Consider the following 15,913-nt stretch of genomic DNA (forward strand, 5'->3'; position numbering starts at 1 on the left):
ACAGGGACGAAGACGATCTGTGGTTGCTTCGTTATGGTTACCTGAATATAGAAAGCCCACTGTCCTGTATACGGCTAAATGTCTTCTGCTCGAACAAACACTCCAATGGTCGTTCGGACTCGACTGAACCACTTCGATAAATTCGAAACCAAACATTTATATCAGTCATCATCTCATGCAGTATCTTACACATATTATACGGATCAGTACTTTGAAGGAAAACATGAGTAGCACGAAAGCACACGTACGACTTTCCCACAAAGAAATGCGTAAATAAGAACCATGTATTGATTGATGACTGGGACACTGCCGGCCCAGTATTGCCGACTCGCCGCGTGGCGGCGCCACCTGCGCACCACCAGGGTGCGCTACTGCTCCATTTTCTCCCCGCTGTCCCCAGAGGGCGCTGCTGTCGCCGTGGTCGCTGCCGCCGCCGCTGCTGCCTTCACCTTCTCTAGTGCCTCGACAGGGAGTCGCCGGGGTCCGTACAGCAGCACGTAGGCACAATGCCAGTCGCCGCCGCCCGACAGTTTGAGGATGTCGGCCTCCTCGACCGGTGTGACCGTGTCGTCGTCGAACTTGACCCAGCCGGTGGCGAGTTTGACCCAGCCGACATAGTGGCCCGAGCTGCTGCTGCGTCCCTGGTGGGTCAACACCGCCTGCAGCTCGTAGAAGCCGCTGTTGTTCGAGCCCATGTCTGAGAAACAGGGGGAGAACACGGTGATATTGACGGCTACGTTGAAATACGTGCGAGGCGAATAACGGAAACACGAATGTATGTTGAAAACAGTTTTTACTCGACTAACACCGAACATAGCTTCTGTCCGAAAAAGTGTAACGTTCGCTTTGTTGTCGGCTAAAATACCTTCTAATAATAAAAGTGTGGCACAGTTAGGTCTCGCAATGAATATAATGAAATTAACCCGGCAGTTGCTGGGGTATTTCGCCACCCACCGTTTGCTGGGGGGGGGGGGCGTTAAACGCCCCCAGCCGATAACTCGAGAACCAATAGGCGCAGCGAAACGCACGAGGCGGCAAACGAAAGAGCGCGACGAGACGCTTCAGATGAGTACTTTAAAGTTGAATTTTGAGGTCACAGGTCGGGTCAAGGTCAGGTCAAACACCTGAAATCGGGCTTTCAGTAGCATGGACTTCAGGACTTCGCAATGGGCGCTTCTCGTCATAAACTCTGTCAAAACGGTGCACAATCCATCATATAAGGCAGGGGTCGGCAAATGGTGGGGCATGCCCCCTTTGGGGGTAATGGAGCCCTTTCGGTGGGGGTAATGAGGGATTCTGAGAAAGCCTATCTTTTTAGAGTTTGTAGCTCCTGCGATGGAGCGGCCATCGTGACTGTTGCATCCCAGGGTTCAAAGATTAGCCCAGGCCAAAGGCACAGCACACATTGATTTAGTTCGTTTTTTTTTTCAAAAGGACGCTGGCTCCAAGTATGTTTTTCGAACAAGCACGTGTTTTAGCTAGCAAAACGGGCAAAAACTGAACCTGAGAAACTCGAACGTCGCCTTATTTTAACATGTGAATTATTCCCGATAAATTCCATGCCTGCGTTTTGGAACTAGACATGAGAACAGTGGTGACGTCATACTGTGGAACTTGCATTGCAATGCAACGCATAACTATCATAGTATGCTCTAACTATCGTAGTATGCTCATTTTTGAAGTCACAATTTCCATGTATTTACCATTTACCGAGCACAATTTGAAATCGATCATTTTTTTCGGCAAGAAATTCTTAGCCAGACGCTGAAGTTGCCAAAACTCACGTGAGAGCTTCGATAATGCACTTTGAGCCAGCGTCCTTTTGAAGAAAAAAAACGAACTCATAGATACCAATTTTCACGTACCTGCTCGCCTCACCATCTCACCCCTCCGTATAGTCGTACAAAAGCAGCTGCAACTTTTAACCGTCGCCCGTCTGTTGGCGTTTCAACAGCCGCTAACGTAAGGGGGAGGAATCGATCGGACCCCCGCGGCCTCTCGGACTCTGAGATGGAGCTGTGCATAAAAAAGACGAGCGTGCTAACCGTGACAATAGGAAGCCGCTGCTGCCCATTTTTAAGGTCCTTGGTCATTCCGTCTCATTCAAGAGGGCAATGACAAGTGTCGAGAAAATTGGGACCCGCTATAACTTCTTGAAGTGAGATTTTATGGCTCAAGATGATCTCCAGAAAAAGCTCATAAGCCAACGGTCATTATGGGTCCAGAGGCCAGTTTTACCAACAGAAAAATAGCCGCCTGCCGGAATTTTTTGCCTAAAGATCGTTTCACATATGGAGCGTAAACGGTAAAGCCCTATCCGCTTACGAGCCCATCGCGTTTACGCTCCGTATGTGAAGCGGTCTTGAGGCAAAAATTCCGGCAGGCGGTTATTTTTCTGGTGGTAAAAGTGGTCTCAGGTCATGATATTTTCCGGGCTGGTAACAAAAAAATGATGGGCTCGAGGGTACAATTTGGTCGTGATCCAATGCCTTTTACGTGAGCTTTTAACGAAAAACCACCCGCCACCCCTATACGTACAAGGGTTAAATGGGATATAGCATAGGCGGCGGAACGGGGAGGGCACCGGGGCACCGTGCACCCTTTGATTTTTGCATTTTAACATTAGCCCTATGGGCGTTGCATGGAAAGAATGGGACCAAAAGTCGGCAGTGGCCCCCCCCCCTTAATTGAAGGTGTTCCGCCGCTACTGGGATATAGGTATTAAATGTTTTGTGGAGCAAGTGTCATGTTTTAAATTTGATGCATTGGAAATGCACAAATACCCAAAGAGTTCCAGGACGGTAAGGAATTTCAGTAAACTTGGTTGTGTCAGCAATGGGGTCTGGTAGGTGGGGGTAATGGCCCTGCCTGGCGCCCAAAAAGGGGGCACGACCCCGAATGACCTGCCGACCACTGATATAAGGCCTACAAGAGTGTCAGCTCCATGTAGGGGTCAGTCAATCATAGGTCAGGGTCAAGGTCAGGTCAACCGGGTAGGCACATATCCCCGAAAATCAAAACTGATATTCGCAGCCTGTGACACATGTTTTATGTGTAATTTGGGGCGTAGAACACGATGGTGACATTCATTTTATCATATGTGTACGTGTTTGGCTCAAAAAGTTCAATTTAAGAAATGCATGAATCATGGTCGTGAAGTAGTCACGAAAAATTGCCAAGATTCAGTTCAAGATTATGGAAAATGCGAAACGATAATCAATAATCGAAGATAGCCATTTGATTGATCATGGTATTGGCAGTCTAATGGCGTTTACGGCATGTCTGTATGCCTATTCTGTGATTTTATATGATTTTTTGAACATATGCCGTTTTTGGTCGAAAACTCAGAAATCATGACGTCACTAAAACCTCGATATCTCAAAAATTTTCCGACCGATTTTTTTGAAACTTTGTCATGATAAACTTCAATCAATTCCCTACAGGTACCCAAAATTTGGCGCGCCTGCGGCGCGCCGTTTTTATGCTATGGCCCGGCGAAAAAAGTGGGGGCGTTTAACGCCCCCCCCCCAGCAACTCGCGGGTTAACGTCCAGGCCGTCACATTAGACATGTTTGTCAATGTTATTGAAAAATACAAGACATATTTAATATGTGGTGCAAGCGTTTATCCAAACTCACAGGCCACCAGCCCCCCCTCCCCACACCCGGTCTCGTTCCCCCACTGACCGTCCTCGAAGCTGAAGGGCACGCAGGCCACCTCCTCCTTTTTGTCCGCCGGCGCCGTGGCCGCTTTGTTGGCCGGCACGCGCGCCTCCTCTGCCTTCAGGTCCTCCCAGGCCTTGAAGTGGGTCCGCATCGGCAGCAGCTTCTGCTGCAGCTCCTCCGAGCACAGCTCGTACACGTCCAGCAACATGGGGAACTTGACGTCCTTGAGGATCTTGGCGTTTACACCCTCCTTCTCCTGGAAATGGGACGGGAGAGGTGGGTGATATGCGAAATATGATTGAGTGGTAAAATAACATCGAATGAAACAAGAGGAACACGAGCCCCGATAACGTTACCTGTATAGCATCTTGTAGCTTTATAGTCGATAACGCTAAAGAAAATACTCTTCCTACAGAATTACTACTAACAGAACCGCCAACGCCCGATCTGTACGTAGCGTCGTAGTTACCTTGTAGAAGAACCTGACGAGTTGGACAGTGAGGTAGGCGGGCAGCCGGCTGATGCGGGACGTCTTGCTGTAGGCTGCGTCACGGTCCAGCAGGGCCGACCGCTTCGTCAGCTGCTCCTGTAACCGCTGCAATCGGACAAGGGAAGGAAAGGGTTAGAACACGGGAGAGCTGCAGGGGGAAGGCGAGAGTAAGACGAGAAGTGACTGAGAGAGGATCAGTTAGGAGGCAGCTGCTATACGGAGGAACAAAAATGTGGGAAGTGGTCCTTTTTAGCAGTGGAGGAAGAGGAGACAGCGAGGGTCTCGCACAGAACTTGGAAAGAAATGAATCCAATGGTACCCGAGAAACGCGTGCCCCAAAATCTTCGAGGGTCAGGCGATCCGCATATTTTAATAAGTGACCCAGCAAAGTGAGAACTCTCCAGAATGGCATGATCAACGCTTAAATGATGCCTGGGCAGCACTAAAAAGCTAGCAACACTAATAGTAAAAAAATGCACCCACCTCACGATGTATCTCTAAGAATATCTCTAAGATATTCTAAGAAGATATATCTCTAAGACACTTGGGTCTCCAAATCGCATGGTCCTACACACTACTACGACAATCGTGCTCAGTTCAGACGATCACCATATTCTCAGCACGAGCTGAAATTGCCTCCCTCCCAAACCACAGCTGCCTAAGCCCGGGGAATCTCACCAGTTTGAGCCCGGTGTGAAGGTACTTGACGTCCTGCGATATGAAACAGCTGAGCTGGAGGAACTTCTCCGTGGACCGCGTGACGGGCTCCTCGTCAGACTCGACGCACTTTAGCTCGGAGCTGAACACGCCGCCAAAGTACTGGTCGATCAGCGAGCCGTACCTACAGGGGTGCGCAGACAGACGGGCGGTGGGGACGGTTAGGGCTGAGTGGCATGAGCCACCCACGCTGTGTGAAAGAAGTGTAATGTGGCACAAGACACAAAACTGACACAATGCGTGAGAGACTGAGTGATGTGATTCAAGGAAGATGAGCACAAGATGCCAGGGCGTGGAAACACCGATTTTGTCACAATATGTATCGTAACCATAGCAACAAACATCCTCCATCCCATGAGAACGGGAAATAAAGGGTACCTGATTCACTCACTTTGAAGGCACCATTTGGCCGTCGGGTCCCTGTTCCTGCCGGGGTTTCAACTTCTCCTGTAGCATCCTCACCAGCTCTGTCCAGCACTCGTTGGCGTCCTGGGGTCGGGTGGGAGAGTAATGTCAGGTTCCGACAGGCTCCCCCGTTCGCTGTCATTCCAGTAAACGACGCCGGATAGCACGAGTGGATAATATAGCACGAGATGACGCAAAGACGCCCCAGTCTGCTACGTAAATGAGCAATTTATAGTGAAGACAGTCATCTGTCTGATATTAAAGCAGACTTCCATAAAGTTTAATACCCGCGGCCCCCGGTTACATTAATAATTAATTCATTATTCATAACCCAGCGAGTTTCGACACGCGTGAGTTCCAAGCGACTTTGCCTCATCCACACACCCACCTCCCTGTTGAGTGTCGATCCCTCCCCTCCCCTTCCCCTCCATGCACAGCGTTCCCGCACCTGCTGCTGGAAGCCGCCCTGCTCGCCGCGCTCGGCAAACCGCGGAAACGCCGTGTGTAGCACGTTCAACATGATGATGGGCGGCACTGAGGCCACGTTCTCCATACTCGAGTAGAGGTCGCGCAGCGCAGACGTCACCGCCTGCGCGTAACCGCCCTCGGCGCCTGTACGATGGGGAGGGGGAGGGAAGAGTGAGGCACAGTCGGAGAGACTGCAGATCGTCATGATTTTGAGATTACATCTTTAGTTTCACTAACCAACAATATCAACTGATCCTTCGACATCGATACAACTCGATAGCGTTGTCAAACAACTCGAACTCAATCCAACATATTGGCGTCTTGTTTCTCCATTCATTTTTAAGGTAGCCCAGTCCCAATATCCCTTCCCCCTCCTAACCGCCGCTCCTACTCACCATAATTACTCTTGAACTGTTTGAGACCCTCTGCGAGTTCCGGCACCGACTTCAGGCACTGCACTGTGGCGTTCATATAGCAGGTGTTTCCCAGGTTGGTGAGACCGGCCGGCATCTCCAGGGCGGTGGCAAGCTCACTATCCGTCATGTCCTCGACAAACTTTGTCCGCTCGGCCGGCACCTGGGCAATGTCCTCCTCCTTGCTCCCCATCATCAGCAGTGTGATGCCCTGGGGAGGGGGACGAGGAGTGTGTGAGGTGTGGGGGTTAAAGAGTGAAATTATAGAGTATTGCGACGTTGGTGAAACAGCTCAGCAGCGTGAACAGCAATGTGCTGTCACGTGTTGCCTGAAAATCAGCACTTACAAGATCATTCAACGAGACAAAAGATAGTTCTGATTTTTTTAGAAGCCATTGAGAAAGTAAATACGACAAAATGTCGGGAATTTAGTGTTTGCGCTAGATATCGATTTAACTATTACCGATTTCACGAATAACGATTTAATCAAATTCATTACAACATTTTTTTTTTTAATTTAACGAGACACTCAGCAGTCCTACAGTCACTGCCTGAGTTGCACCCATCAAACTCTTATTCCACTTACATCCTTCAGTTTGACATTATCCCACGAATCCGGTTTGAGCGTCATGCCCTTCAGCATGATCTTCTGCCTGTCCGGCTGCACGCCGGTTAGCGCGAACAGCTGAGCGCGGAACACCACCGGCTCCTCGTCTGTGTTCAGCTCCACGTCCTTGAACAGCTCCTTCCCCCATTTCACCTTCACTGCAGGAGGCGGGGTGTGGCCGGTCAGCAGAGATATATGGCTGGGCAAGTCAGCTGACATTACAGCAGTAAATCATGGAATCCTACATAAAACACAGACCTACAGAGAAAAGAATACTCTACAGATTGAGCATGCAATAACTGAATTACCTAATTCAGGTGTAGCACAACAATGAAATGCCCAATGATCCACAAATATTTTAAGAATAAATGGGAAAAAGAACAAAATTTAACTGTCCAGGGATCCTTAGCAATGTTATAGATTTATTTGCTGAATCTTGTACACTTACCAGTGAAGCTAGGCATTTTGATCTGACGTGGAATGTATAGCAACAAGCTTGCTATCACTTCCTCAGAATCAGAGACACAGCTACCTCTGAAAAATAATGCTGATTGGCATGTGAAAATTATCATGCATTGGCAGGCATTCTCAAACACAATATTAGTTTAAACTGCCCAAACCTGACATGTCGACCACTGAAAAGGCTAAGATATCACAACTGAATATTGATCCCTTTGAGGTTTGAGTAGGGAGGCAAAAGGAAAGAGAGGCAGATTAAGACAAATATTCAGACAAGTGGATACAGAGAGAAAGACAAATACAAAGAGATGGTAGCCAGCATCTATGGAGAGAGAGAGAGAGAGAGAGAGAGAGAGAGAGAGAGAGAGAGAGAGAGAGAGAGAGAGAGAGAGAGACAGAGAGACAGAGAGACAGAGAGACAGAGAGACAGAGAGACAGAGAGACAGAGAGACAGAGAGACAGAGAGACAGAGAGACAGAGAGACAGAGAGACAGAGAGACAGAGAGACAGAGAGACAGAGAGACAGAGAGACAGAGAGACAGAGAGACAGAGAGACAGAGAGACAGAGAGACAGAGAGACAGAGAGACAGAGAGACAGAGAGACAGAGAGACAGAGAGACAGAGAGACAGAGAGACAGAGAGACAGAGAGAGAGAGAGAGAGAGAGAGAGAGAGAGAGAGAGAGAGAGAGAGAGAGAGAGAGAGAGAGAGAGAGAGAGAGAGAGAGAGAGAGAGAGAGAGAGAGAGAGAGAGAGAGAGAGAGAGAGAAAAAAGACAATAAAACATCTTTTTTTCTAACACAACTTCCCTCACCTATTCTCCCAATCCTATCTAGCAAGGAAACCCAACAGAGGAGGGTAGCAAGGCAAGTGATAGACCTAACTCACACAGAGACAAATACAGGGAGATACAGACATATACCAAATAGGTAAAAAGTGCCTTTAATAAAAATGGATTTTATTCATTATACATTACTGTACTACTGTAAAAGTGAAGTTTTCACAGTCAAAGTCGTTAAGTTTTTTTTTTTTTAAAGTTAACTTCTAACTTTTCTTTCTTCGCTAGAAAAGCAACATGTCATCAATTCTGTTCTCTGGGTGCTGTGGAGTGCAGGGTGAGTGGGGGCATTAGCACCCAAGGCTCAAATTACATGTGCTGCCCAGTTAGGAATAATTAGGATGGTGTCTGTTTGGGGCAGGTTGAGGTCACAGGTGGCCTGAGGACATACACGTATATCTGGTGATCAAAACCCACATTGTGGCATTTTTCTAGCATTATTTCAAATTCTTGTAGCTTGTGAATTATAAGGCTCTGTAGGCAATTAATTTTTTAATTACTATTACACGTATTTGTTTTTGGGTAATTCAGTGACTCGCGCTGCTATGAGCCCAGAGGACACTTGCTATGAGCCCTAAGACACATGGACAGACAGGGTTTGTACCTATATTTCCTCAAGACTGATGCTGCTGAGCAGCGAGCAGTTGCACACAAGAATGACAATAGGTTGTTATTTTCAATGGTTTGTTTGCAATTTCTGTTTGTACTGTAGCATGATGTTTTCAGACTTAAGTTAAACTTGAATTACTACAGCATGTTGCCATCATAACAGCAGTGTTGCAGCCAAATTGAAATTGAAATGGGTTTTGGAAAAAGATGCATCACCAACCTAAATCATAAATGCTTACCAATTAACGCACACAGCAATACGTCTGACCTTTACCCCTGCCGCACAACTATCAATGATGATCTCGCGGATCAAACAATGACAAAAAGTGGGCAACAAAGCAGCAGCAAAGCCCACCCACTCTCGGATTCGCAAGAATACAATCAGCAGCCAGCGCGATGACCTAGCACTTCAAACTCGTGGGAATTCGGTATCTCCCTGCAATGTATGAAAGGTAACAGACATGCGTAGAATTCGCCAGCTGATTATTATGCCGGTGCTCACTTTAGGTTACAAAATTACTGAGAAGACACTAACTAGCTTACTTTACCCTTATTTGTATCATTGTATATTTTCGATAAAAGGCTTTCCTATTGTTCAAAAGTCAGAAAACGTGGAGAAAATCTTATATGAGACGCGCACTCGGGGAAACAACGCTTTGATTCATTTGTACCAATGCTATATTTGTATAAAGTTGATAGAACCATTATGACAAAATTATTTTGATGTACACTAAATGTTCTGAGTTTATAACTATTTTTATTTCAAAGTTTATTTTCAGAATTTTTGATTTTATGCAACACAATATACCTATTGGTAACAACACATAACATATTGGTATTTTTATTTTTTATGAGAAGAAAAACGACAAGAAATTATTTTTCTCAGAGCCGCTCACGGTGCTATGTAATAGACCAGCTGAACAGAGTGCGCCATATATCGTCTCGAGTAAACGCAGGGGTGGAATGGGAACTAGAGATGCAAATTGTGCTCAAAGCTCGTCATTCTCCGAACTTGCACCTCTGAGTTGCCTCTGAGGTTATTCGAAAAGAATGCCTTGGGGACAGCGATAGCCGATAACAGTCAGCAATTGCAATAAATGTATAGGTAGCACATGATTCATACAGGGGAAACGGTGATGGTATCTTACGTGACACGGTAACGGAACAGAATGCGTAAGAAAACATAAAAGTACCCTTCGGTTTTCAACCTTCCAGGCTACTGATCCGGAGTGATGATCGCTTAGGCCTTCCACATGACGTCAGACTTCAGAGGTGTCATCACTCATCAGCCTGCCGTTTCATAGGTCCCACGCCTTTCACATGCCACATTCACTACAAAAACGCGAATGAACGCTGAAAACATCGATTTATTTCATTTCACGATGCACAAAGCAATCAACAACGAAGGCTTTGAACTAAAATCGCTGGACCAATCACATGCAATAAGATAACTCAGTTCAGCTGAACTTATGGAGTCCGTAAATTCGGGAATTGCACTACTATCTAGGCTGGTGTTTGGGAAGGGGCGAGGGCGTCCAGAGTACGACGCGTGCCAGTGAAAGATTGGGAACAGTTACGCTCAGTATAACACGTATCTATGACACTGTATGGCATCAGTACCTATAGTCTACTTATCATCGCCAGTTTTTTCAAGTGATAATCTTTGGACAATGGACATAGAAAAATATCCCTAAAAGTGATCGTAGCAAATCAAAGCAATGGCGTCTGTAGAAATGTAACTCAGCAAACGCTCCACTTACACAGCACATTCAAAATAAATGTCGCAACCTCGATTCCCACCGCCTGAAGATCACATCTTGCATCCATATATGCTATACGCTCTAAAGTGATACCTATTTACACCGTAGGTAGAACAAGTTACATTAAAATAACTGACTAAAATCTAACAGACCCGGTGATCTTGGTCGAAATACCCCGCGCCACGAGACCAGGGCGGAACCGGCAGTCTTCATTTTTATGGACACACGCCCAGAAGAGGGAGAATTCTAGCAAAATCGCGGCGAGACGGCACTGACTCAGCCTCTGCTCCGCTCAAATTAAGCAGCGGGACCGCCACATTAGCCAGTCTCAGCCCACGCCAGCTGTCCCAGACTGCGCGCTGCCCTGGCCCGGCCCCGGCGGCTCCACTGGTCCCGGCCCGGCGGTCGCCAGAGGAGGTCGGGGTGGCGACGACGGATCCGAAGGCGCCCGTCGGACCCGTCTCACTGCAGCACGTACGGCAGGTCGTCGTCGAAACCGAACCTCTGAGAACGGGATACAGTAAGGGTCAGATAGAGGTCAAAGAAAAGCTAAAGGTCAACTCTACTGAGGTTGCGGTACTAAAAATCAGCGGCCAGAGAAACAATGCAGGACAGGTTGCGGTAGTCGGCAAAACACCTGCATACAATTTTAAATTAATCGTAATGCTCAGAAGAAGGGAAAACGTGAGAAGATACCGCCGAGAGAAATAAAAACTGACAATTTCAAGCGTTAGCACTGAGCAGCAAACGTGCTACGCAATACTAAATATAAGTGAGATTAAACCAGTTTATGATACTCGCCATTCTTATAGTGAACTCATCGGAAAAGCTGCGGCACAAAATAAGGGACAATGTGAGTATTCGGCATAGCACAAGCGTACGCATTCAGCAGGACTAGGCTCTGGTTGTGGATATCAACAACAAATTACAGCCATTTATCAACATTATCACATCCGGGGAGCCCGCCGGCATCCCATCCTTCCATATCAGGTTTTCCAGACTGTAGCCTCGTCACCTTGTTCTCGACCTAAAATGACCTTGACCCCGGACCATGAACTGACCTTGGCAGCGGCTTTGAGCGCGAACACGGAAGCCACGCCCACTCCGAAGGTGAACAGGTACTTGAGGGGCGTCAGGCTGGGCAGCTTGGGGTTCTTCAGCAGGTTCTTGGCACGCTCCATCTTCTGCGGCGTGTACGGCGGGTAGCGCACCCTGTCGGGGAGAGGGGGAGGGGTCAGTGTGCTGACAGGACAGTAAGACGGTATGAGAGAGATACACAAAAGTCATTCAGCGGGAAATTATGCTTTGAGTATGAACCATGGCTGGCAGTTGGCAAAACATTTAGACCTACCTGCAGTGAGAAAACTCACATAGGATGTTGGCTTATATCACAACACTATGTAATGTACCGGGCTTCTAAGTTCTATGTAATGTAATATAAAGCAGCTTAATCACCGAATACGCCAATTAGCTCGTAAACACAACTTACGGATCAGGCATCACCGTACCACCCCAACCCACACCCTTTCACTCGAACGTCTCCAATCCGATATCTCCCTATCAACCCTCCCCCTCTCCGGCGGACGAGCCATAACTCACGAGCAGAGTTTCTCGACGAGGGGGTTGAAGCCGCGCTCCAGCACCGGCTTGTAGTGTGTGAACGTGTCGAACGAGAACTTGCCGTGGTAGGCGCCCATGCCGCTCATCCCGACGCCACCGAACGGCAGCTCCTCAACTGGGGGTGGTCGGGTCACCAGAGATGTCACCGGAGAGGTCACAGAGAGGTCGGCTCGGGTCACGGGAGGTCAGCTCGGGTCACGAGGGGTCAGCGGACAGCAATGGTACGGACTGTTTAGGTGAACGAGGGTGCATAATGCTATTATAGCTGTTTACAGCTCTGGTATTAGGCTTCAGACCGGGTAGTTCAGATTTAGTCACTTGGATTGACCTTGCTTGGACAACAATAATCAACTAAAAATATGAAATGTTTATTGAGAATGCACCATGGTTTATCAAAACTGGATAAGTAAACATCACAAAAATGTTGATAGCCACGATAAGAATTATCATCAGAGCGAGAAGCATTACGCATTAGTGACATTTCTGGGTAAGGGTTGACAAGGTAACAAGATTACAAGGGTGCTGTGGAGGCAAAATAATAATTATTCAAAGAACTTTGAGCAGTGTCGGCGATGGAGAAAACCGGGTGTTACCGAAACAATACAGGGTAAAATTAAATCGTGTGGAACGCCCTATCGACCAATACTTGCAGCAAATGTCACAGGTGTTAGGTTACGGTAGTATACACGTAATTGCAAAATTGGAGCCACAATCTAGGTATAAATCTAAATGGTCTAGTAGGTACATATGATACAAGACCACATCAAATATAACAATTTTCACGCCAAAATGAGCCATCAATTCCCTAAAATGCCGTCACTGAACGCAGCCTTCATTGCCTACACTTTTACAAACGCCTGGCACAGTACCGAACCGGGTCACAGCAAATACATTATCAAGCGTGACTAAAATCAATCACAATTTACGCATCAACCCACACGATGCATCCTCTCATCCTCATCCATAGGATAACTCGCATCCAGGTGAGCAATGAGCATGCTGTCCGGTTTGGCGCACGCAATTCATTAAAAAATTACAGTGCCTACTGCCTAGCATAGTAGTGGTTATCAATCGGCAGCCGGTCCAAAGCTTGTTGAAAAGTTAGATATAGCTCGAGCGTATGAGAAGCCACATACCTACCTTCTTTGTCATGCGCAGGATCCGATGTGTGAATCTGCTGAATCACTCAACCACATTTCATTCTATTCTCAGTTTCGGCCCACAACTTTACACTTCTCAACAAATCCTTCTCTTTCAAGCCTAACACATCCTTCAAGCCCCAAAAACGTCCTTCCTTCCCTTCTCTCCCACGTCACAGCACCATACCTGCCATGTGCACGAGCACGTCATTGATGGTGACCGCTCCTGACGTGGTGTCCCTGACGAAGCGCTCGTTGACGCCCGAGTTGCTGCTGAACGAGTACAGCGCCAGAGGGGACGGCCTACAGCAGATAGGGGGTGTTGGAGGCCGCGCGGACGCAACAGTGTGATTGGAGGTAAGGGAGGGAGGTGGTGGGCTCGACCAGGTTGGTGCGGGTTGGTGTGCATGGGAATGGCGTGCCTGTTGTGTCACTGAAAAATCGTGAAACTTGTAAACATGTAAACTGGAGGATGTGTGCAGGGATGAAGTATTTTCCTATGATGTGAAATTTAGGGTAGGAGGAACTAGTTCCTAACAGTTGTGTTTTATAAGCGAATTATAACTGCAAAAAGGATAGTAAACAGAAGAGCAAAATATATACAGCGCTGGAGTACGGCAGAATATATGAAGAGTGATGACTGGAAATGTAGTAAAGAATGCTTCAAGCCTGCAAAATGCTTCCTTCTTTATCGCAACAAAGCGCTGACAAAGATCTCCAGTTCGACAGCCACGACTCTTGATCACAAAAACGACTACATCTGCAAAACTTCTTGTGTAAAACGAATGTTGGACCACGGTCTCTCGTTCTGTGTTTCGCTGGCGTCGCACAAACAGCTTCCAACTCAGCTCCACTCCATGCTATCTCCGCGGTTTGCACATCTCTCAGCTCCCTTACATATGAACGAGCTTTAGACGTCTTTACACTAATGTTCGGGTACGAAGTAACGTGCGTCGTCTCTCCTTTCAGTCAGCTCTCTTCTTTTGCTGTTCACTGCGCTTTCTCAGCACGTCTGCGTTAGGTGTTTGTTTACAGCTGCGAGCGAGATCCTTGGCGTCAGCGGGAAGGTGCAAACGAATCATCTTTAGTCGCCGGGATCGTATGCCTTGTTGCCGCCGCATCTTCCGTTTTTGTATCTACATACAGCGCACCAAGCTTTCAGAAGTTCGTTGAAATCCATCACTGACAATACTATCTTAGTTTACCTGATGATAGAGACGGCCTGCTGAAGGTTCAATCCTTACCTTTGACTATCCCAGCTGTACATTGCTATAGGTGTGTCGAAAGGGGGATTTTATTACCCCCTGATGGCGCTATATCACAGACTATGGCACAAAGCGTTACCTCCGTAGTGCATCAGCGTCTCGTTGAAGACAATGCCACCGGATGAGGTTTCGGAAAGCATCCTCTGGTGCGTGTCGGCGTCCGATGTGAAAATGTAGGCCGCCAGCGGGCGCTCTCTGTAGATGGGCACGCGGCAGGCGTCAGCCGGTGCTCTGTTGCCCCTCCTAGTCCCGGCTTAGGCCCCACAGACACACACGGAACACACAAGGGGCCTGCGGGCCCACACACAGATATATATACAGACGGGGACCTGTCACCGACACTGACCATACACACAGTAGGGACAGAGCACTGAAGAACGCAGCACAGAGAGATTGGGATATGGGAGACTGGGGAGGGAATAGAAGTCGGTTGAGTAAAGACGCCATTTGGCAAAGGAATGCGATAACTGTAAGGCGGAACTGATAAACCAGTTAATTAATTTATCCGACAACTCAGAGTGTAAACAATGCTAGAACAGATGGCCCATGCTAAAGGAAACGGGTTAAGAATTTGGAATGATTGGACACAATATCAGAAAAAAACGATTCCCAGCTTATCAAACGAAGTCACCCGGTGGGATCAAGGATTGACAGATGAGTACGACAAACCAAAGCACAACTTCACAAATCCTGAGCGACCTGCCCTCGATCAGACAAACAATTCCTGAACCGACTGCCCACAGCACAGACAAACTAACCCTCCAGCTGAATTCACGGCACCAATGACAGAAAACCAACCATAAGCGACGCGTGCAGTGAAGAAGCGTGCAGAGCATGCAGCATAAGAAGCGTACAGTGCATGCAGCATGCAGCACAGAAGCCATGCAGTTCTAGCGGACATCACTCGTTCTCTCGTCCTCCCCATCGACAGGGGCACGTCACTTGTGACGTCACCCGGGCGCCAGACGCGTCACGGACGTCACAGACGTCACCAGCAGCAGTGACGTGACGCGCGTACCCGTCACGTGACGTGACATACCTCCGATGTGGAACAGAGTATCGTTGACAGTCACGCCGCCGGCGGTAGTGTTTTTGAGAAGCAGCGTCTCTGTCGACTTGTCCTTGGTGAAAATGTAGAACGCTAGGGGCTTGTCTCTGCAAGGTCGGCCCCGGGACAGTGATATTTGGGGGACAGTCGGAGATTGAGAGAGAGAGAGTCTCGGTCAGGAGACATGCTGAGACGGCCGTCACCGATAGAAAGAGTGAGGGAGGAGACAGCGATGCTATATTCAGATGCAGTTTATAGAAAGAGTAGCTGAGCCTTCACCATAATATATACAGGCTAAGAAGCAGATAAGTGAAAACAGTGACTTAGTGGCAGTAGAACTGCGTTATTTCAGCTTAGTTGATGGCAGATGCCAGTGCTTCCTACGGAGCTGTGATGAAACTAAGTTGAATAT

The 15,913-nt window shown here is 47.8% G+C and overlaps 2 protein-coding genes across 22 annotated transcripts in view; both read right to left on the bottom strand.

Annotated features, from left to right (window-relative positions):
• Positions 1–270: 270 nt before the first annotated feature.
• On the bottom strand, positions 271–9,138 carry LOC122391476 (ubiquitin carboxyl-terminal hydrolase 14-like). Of its 11 annotated transcripts, none has more exons than XM_043385412.1 (10): positions 8,909–9,138; positions 7,214–7,299; positions 6,745–6,923; positions 6,141–6,369; positions 5,726–5,889; positions 5,264–5,361; positions 4,834–4,996; positions 4,135–4,260; positions 3,687–3,921; positions 271–697 (listed from the first exon to the last, which is right to left on the bottom strand). In XM_043385412.1, the coding sequence occupies exons 2-10, from the start codon at positions 7,227–7,229 to the stop codon at positions 369–371; spliced, it is 1,539 nt and encodes a 512-aa protein (XP_043241347.1). In that variant the 5' UTR covers positions 7,230–7,299; positions 8,909–9,138; the 3' UTR covers positions 271–368. The 11 variants fall into 11 exon arrangements, with proteins under 11 accessions (XP_043241347.1, XP_043241348.1, XP_043241355.1 ...); XM_043385413.1 differs by having other exon boundaries at positions 7,214–7,312; positions 8,909–9,123; XM_043385420.1 differs by having other exon boundaries at positions 9,085–9,110.
• An 878-nt stretch (positions 9,139–10,016) lies between these two features.
• The window catches only part of LOC122391470 (aldehyde dehydrogenase family 3 member B1-like), a 28,742-nt gene continuing 22,845 nt past the window's right edge, over positions 10,017–15,913 (bottom strand). For 4 of the 11 annotated variants that reach the window (XM_043385399.1, XM_043385400.1, XM_043385394.1 and 1 more), the window contains 4 exons: positions 14,533–14,648; positions 12,029–12,164; positions 11,491–11,641; positions 10,017–10,933 (listed from right to left, as the gene is read on the bottom strand). In XM_043385399.1, coding sequence (XP_043241334.1) covers positions 10,892–10,933; positions 11,491–11,641; positions 12,029–12,164; positions 14,533–14,648 — 445 coding nt within the window. In that variant the 3' untranslated portion in view covers positions 10,017–10,891. Of the gene's footprint in view, positions 10,934–11,490; positions 11,642–12,028; positions 12,165–13,375; positions 13,492–14,532; positions 14,649–15,492; positions 15,609–15,913 lie in introns of those variants that run through there. The other 7 variants (XM_043385397.1, XM_043385398.1, XM_043385393.1 and 4 more) reach the window with 4 other exon arrangements.

This window comes from Amphibalanus amphitrite, unplaced genomic scaffold (assembly GCF_019059575.1).
Source record: "Amphibalanus amphitrite isolate SeventyFive unplaced genomic scaffold, NRLGWU_Aamphi_draft 000439F_arrow, whole genome shotgun sequence".
In the NCBI taxonomy this organism is placed as follows: Eukaryota; Metazoa; Arthropoda; class Thecostraca; order Balanomorpha; family Balanidae; genus Amphibalanus; species Amphibalanus amphitrite.

Coding starts and splice junctions, on each gene's coding strand:
- LOC122391476 (XM_043385412.1), bottom strand. Junction 5,890..6,140: donor ACAGTTCAAGAGTAATTATG/GTGAGTAGGAGC, acceptor CCCATCGTACAG/GCGCCGAGGGCGGTTACGCG. Junction 3,922..4,134: donor TCGTCAGGTTCTTCTACAAG/GTAACTACGACG, acceptor TCCCATTTCCAG/GAGAAGGAGGGTGTAAACGC.